At 35.0% G+C, this 5,568-nt stretch overlaps 1 protein-coding gene across 3 annotated transcripts in view; it reads right to left on the bottom strand.

The window, feature by feature from the left end:
• ATG2B (autophagy related 2B) overlaps nt 1–5,568 on the bottom strand; it is a 90,819-nt gene that overhangs the window by 56,639 nt on the left and 28,612 nt on the right. Inside the window, exons 7-11 of one of the 3 annotated variants that reach the window (XM_017528175.2) lie at nt 4,821–4,917; nt 3,788–3,973; nt 2,592–2,746; nt 2,394–2,499; nt 1,433–1,694 (exon numbers count right to left, since the gene is read on the bottom strand). In XM_017528175.2, the coding sequence (XP_017383664.1) occupies nt 1,433–1,694; nt 2,394–2,499; nt 2,592–2,746; nt 3,788–3,973; nt 4,821–4,917 (806 nt within the window). The remainder of the gene's footprint in view (nt 1–1,432; nt 1,695–2,393; nt 2,500–2,591; nt 2,747–3,787; nt 3,974–4,820; nt 4,918–5,568) is intronic. The other 2 variants (XM_017528176.2, XM_037738348.1) reach the window with 2 other exon arrangements.

Below are 5,568 nucleotides of genomic sequence, written 5' to 3'. Positions count from 1 at the left end.
CTGTAGTCCCAGCTACTCGGGAGGCTGAGGCAGGAGAATCACTTGAACCCAGGAGGCAGAGGTTGCAGTGAGCCGAGATCGCACCACTGCACTCCAGCCTGGCAACAGAGTGAGACTCTGTCTCTAAATAAATAAATAAATATAAAAATAAATAAAATAAAAATACAAAAATTCGCTGAGCATGGGTTGCATGCCTATAAGTCCCAGCTACTTGGTAGGCTGAGGCACAAGAATCACTTCAACCCAGGAGGCAGAGGTTGCAGGGAGCTGAGACTGAACCACTGTACTCTAGGCTGGGTAACAGGACAAAACTCTGCCTCAAAAAAAAAGGGCGGGGAAAGAAAAAAAAGGTTTTGTTTTTACAGTTTGATTATAAATTCTATAGTCCTAATCTGTAGAGTTTTTCTTTTAATTAGGTGTAAAACTACTTTTCATGTCAATTTTAATACTTTAAAAAAGCTTAAAAGATGAAATAAAAGCCCAAAATATTTTCTAAAAATACCAATATATATGATATGTTTAAGCCACTGTATAAGACATTCAAAAATTTACAGATCACCTTCACATTAAAATAAAGAGCGTTTGCATGTTAACAATACTATAGGCCAGGAATGGTGGCTCATGCCTGTAATCCTAGAATTTTGGGAGGCCGAGGCAGGCAGATCACTAAAGGTCAGGAGTTCAAGACCAGCCTGGCCAACATGATGAAACCCTGTCTCTACTAAAAAGACAAAAACTAGCCAGGCATGGTGGCACATGCCTGTAATCTCAGCTACTCAGGAGGCTGAGGCTGCAGATTCGCTTGAACCTGGGAGGTGGAGATTGCAGTGAGCTGAGATTGGGCCACTGAACTCCAGCCTTGGCAACACAGTGAGATTCTAAAAAAAAAAAAAAAAAAAAACTATACTTACAAATTCAATTATCTCCTCATCTTTTAGGACTCAATCCATGAAAGGATCATTCACTGGCTATTTGGTAAGCTTTGATTTTTCTTAAGCAGAAGTTGAAACATAGCATCCAAGTTCAAGATCAGCCTTGGGAATGTTTCCCACCCCACAGCCAGTGGCATATGCATCAGTTTCAATAGTATTATCATTCTATAGTGACGATAGTTAACAGTTTTCAGAACTGCAATGGCGTCAATAGGAATGATGGCAAAACATGGTTAAAGAAATTTGACAAGAGCTGGGCAGGGGGCTAAAGAGATCACTTGCTCTACATGCCAAATAACCTGAATGAAAGATTCTACACTAAGCATCTTTGCAGCATTGCAAGAAAACTTCACTCATTCCATTCATTTACAAATAAAATGTGAATTAGAAAAACAAATGCAGATAGGTGGATACAAAAGTCCACATGTGGTTCTTTTTCTAGGATCATTAGTACATATGAGAAAGTTTAAAGGATCACAAATACATAAGTGAGAGTTTACCTAAGGTGATCATGTGAGCAAGCTTCTGCAAACATTGCTCGGAAAGACTTAAAATCTTCTGTTGAAAATCTTGCTGGATCAATCTTTTCTATACAAGTAAAGAAAGCTATTGCCATAGGTGTCAATGGATTAAGGTTCAGTGACGTTTCAGGTGGAGATAAAGGATCAATGTGAAGCACGGAGATGGAAAAAGTTCCCACAGCTAGTCTAAAAATAAGTTCAGGCCTGGATTCATCCACTGAAACAGATCTACATGGGAGAGCTGAAATAGAAGTGTTAAAATTATATACATAAAATTTAACACATAAAAACTATTATAGCAAAATTATAAAACATTTATTCATTTATTAGCTTTAAAAAACAGATGATCATACAACAGTTTGAATAATATTAAACAATTAATGTAAGTAAAATCAACTGCTATCTTGCTGCATCTTATATCCAAGATTTTTGTACTGTAGTACCAAAGTATGTGACAACAACAAATGTACAAACCAAGCTTTTACATTAATAAAAATGTACTGGAAAACTCAAGACTAACCAAAAGCTGCTCACCAAATTTTCCTTTAAGCCTTGGGTCTATTTCAATTAAATTCTGCAGAAAAGAAACCTGAAATTCTCTTTCAAGGAATATGTAAAGAGTGAAAAAAAAAAAATTGCACGATTGATTGAGGCTCCTAAACTGCAATAATAAGAAACTTACAGTGTACTTTTGAACTAAAAATATTTATATATTTAAATACACAAAGAATACAATGAATGAGCAACTATTCTAAAACACTTCATAGTGAATTGTTTAACAATGGTTAATTTTCATTTTCTGAACTTTGCTAAATGGCCAAGACAAAAAAAAAAAAAAGAAAGAAAAACACCAGTAGAATGGCATTTTAAAAATTGTTTTTAACTTTTAAACTTAAAAATTCCAGCAGAAACTAACCACAAATGTCTTATTTTTACTTACGTATCTTCTGTAACGATGTTGGGTGAACTAGGTTGGATGGAAATGTTGACCCTCTTACTGGCTGTTCTTTATGATGATCAAGGAACTCTCCCCAAGTGGGCTGAAGCTATAAAAGATTTTTTTTTAAGCACATGGATGAAGTGCAGAATTTTAGAAGCAACTTTTCAAGAACAAAAGAAAAACTAAATAATACTTTACCACAGTAGCACTTAATGGAGATCCTGCTGGGGTATTTGTATATGTACTAGTTAATGATAACTCAAGGTCCATGTTTGGGGGGTCCCCAAGGGGTGGAAGAGAAGAGAGACTATGAGACATGTCCATATCAGCCATGGAGAAGAATACTTCTTCTTCTAGAGAGAATTAAACTATGTCACTTGTATTATAATCCCACCAATTCAAGTCTTTTAAGTTAATATACATTAATAAAATCTTCTGCCTTTAGATTATATGAGATACAGTGATGCCCCAAATTTTATGTTATTTCCAGTGGTGTAATTTATTTGAATCCAAAATATTAATGGCATAGTAAAAACTCAATATAAATTAATACAAAATGAAGCTATCCTACTGATTAACATGTTTTCTTTTGTTTTAAATATATAAATGTAGTATTACCTGGTATATTTTTAAACGTGATATGCCAGTTTAGGAATTAAAATCAGATTTTAAAATAGTATAAACATATTGCAACCTCTAGTTTCATCTGGATAGAGTTATTTCTTTTTTTCTTTTTTTTTAAAAAAAGAGCCAAATACATTATTTGGAATTCTATTTACATTGCAGTTCCTTCTTTCAGGCTTGTTTTACCCTAATGCAAATGAAGTTTATTATGGCCAAAATTTCTTGAGTAGGCTTTGATTTCTTATTTTGTCTAACATTCCATACTTAAATTGATTCACATTATTTATGTTATTAGCACTTATACATTCTGAAACACCTGTTAATGTAAAGTAAGCTGGGTAGAGAATATTACTAATATATAATTGATGGAAAAATCAATACAGGGAAGTTTCCTAATCAAACTTTAGTAGTTTAGTAGTTTCTTAACCTATAAATCATTACATGAACACATAATAATTTGACAAAATATATCACTACCACTAATTTAACTTTCATATAAATTTACATTTTTGTAAATTGATTTTCCTTAGGATAAATCATTTACAAAACAAAATTACACAATCAAAAAATATACTATAGCACCCACATGCTGGTGTATTACTATAATGTTGTAATTAGATTAATTATAAATTAAAAGTTATAGATTTCTTACAACGTTAATCTTTTTGTTCTTTCATTCCTAAACTTCTGTTCACAGCAGCCAACATTAAGTGTAATTTTATCTATGATTGTAATATATCATTCTGGTGTCAACCGTTAGAGTTGCTTACCACGGCTAGAAGGTGTACGAGCCGTTTCTGTCTCATAAAAGCTTTGCTCTGAAGATACACCCACAGAGAGGGAATCTTTTCTCAAATAATACCGGTTTAATTCCATCTGAATTCGATACTCTTCTTCCTGCTGCATGGGCCGATTTTTCCTATCTTTATTAGCTAACCCTATTTTGCCAGAATTTTCTATAAGTATACAAAAGGAAAGCAAAACAGTAATTAAATTTGGAGTTAAGAATTTCTTTCCCAAAACCCACTTATGGAACAAGAGTGGCAAGTGAACAACAACAGTGCAAAACCACCTATTTAATGAGTCAGAGCTCTAAGCAATAGCTTTAAGCAACTAGCCAGGAATCCTAAAATCTTATCTCTGATAGAGATGAGCCACTGAAAATATTTTAAAATGTGTACTACTTACTGTGTTCAACAATTATACTTTCTCAGTTGTATGAAGTACTATCCCCAACCAAAGAAGTCAGTACAATTTTGGAAAAGTTAAGAATGCACACAAATATGTGCCATGGTAACACAATTCAAAACACCCAATCAAATTTAACTACTTAAGATTCTTATTTGCTTCTTTGAATTCACATATTCAAAAATTATTGGGTTTTTTTGTTGTTGTTTTTTTGAGACAGAGTCTTGCTCTGTCACCAGGCACCAGGCTGGAGTGCAGTGGCATGATCTCGGCTCACTGGAACCTCTGCCTCCCAGATTCAAGCAATTCTCCTGCCTCAGCCTCCCGAGTAGCTGGGACTACAGGCGTGCGCCACCACACCCAGCTTATTTTTGTATTTTTAGTAGAGACGGGGTTTCAACATGTTGGCCAGGATAGTCTCGATCTCCTGACCTCATGATCCGCCCACCTCGGCCTCCCAAAGTGCTGGGATTACATGCATGAGCCACCGCGCCTGGCTCTCAAAAATTATTAATAGACTTTTCTACATGTACATACGTTATATATTTTAATTTTAAAACTTTTTAAAATTTAAAACAGTAACAATTATATATATCATAACAGAATTATACTTGCCTGGTCCAGCAATAGCTGCCAACATATCCAAAAGCAAGTGCACCTGTCTCGGTGACAGGAGTAGATGAATAGAGTCTATCTGTCCATCAACATCCAACTTAAGGGGGGAAAAAAAAACTATTTAGGAGGAGTATTCTTTATAACCTTATCACCATAAACAGCAGTATATTTTAATGAACTGAGATGAATACTGATTCTTTAGTCTTAGATTCATTCCTTCATCTGAGATTCTCTCTACTAATTCACACAACCTAAGTGAAAAGACTTAAAGGCCACCAAACTGTTGTTCTAAAAGGAAAAATCCTCCTGAGAAATTCCATGCTGACAAGTCCAACGTTATACTTTTTGTCTCTTCAAGTCTTCTGAGTAAAGTATTTGAGGAGGACTTAAGACATAGTTTCCAAGGATGAATATTATTAAGGTAGCAATAGCACTGTATTCATTGACTTTCAAAAGACTAAAATCATAATCCTTAAAGTCTGATTCACATCAAGAACAAACGAAGTTGGCTTTCTTAAGTACGCCACCGATCACACTCTAGCAGAGCACATAAGGAACTTCTCCACCAACACTGTGCCCTCCCAGTACCTACTGTGATCCACAAAGCATGCTCTGCATGGGAGGGGGATGCCACCACAGAAATGTGGATAGAAGATAGTGTTTATGTGAACTTCCTCTTTTCCAACCCTTTGCCCCCTTTTCCACCTAGAAATAAAAGCTCTATCCCACTCTCTTGATGATTCCTGAA

The sequence above is a fragment of the Cebus imitator genome, unplaced genomic scaffold (genome assembly GCF_001604975.1).
Source record: "Cebus imitator isolate Cc_AM_T3 unplaced genomic scaffold, Cebus_imitator-1.0 Scaffold52, whole genome shotgun sequence".
NCBI lineage: Eukaryota > Metazoa > Chordata > Mammalia > Primates > Cebidae > Cebus > Cebus imitator.
This window is presented reverse-complemented; position numbering and strand designations above follow the sequence as displayed.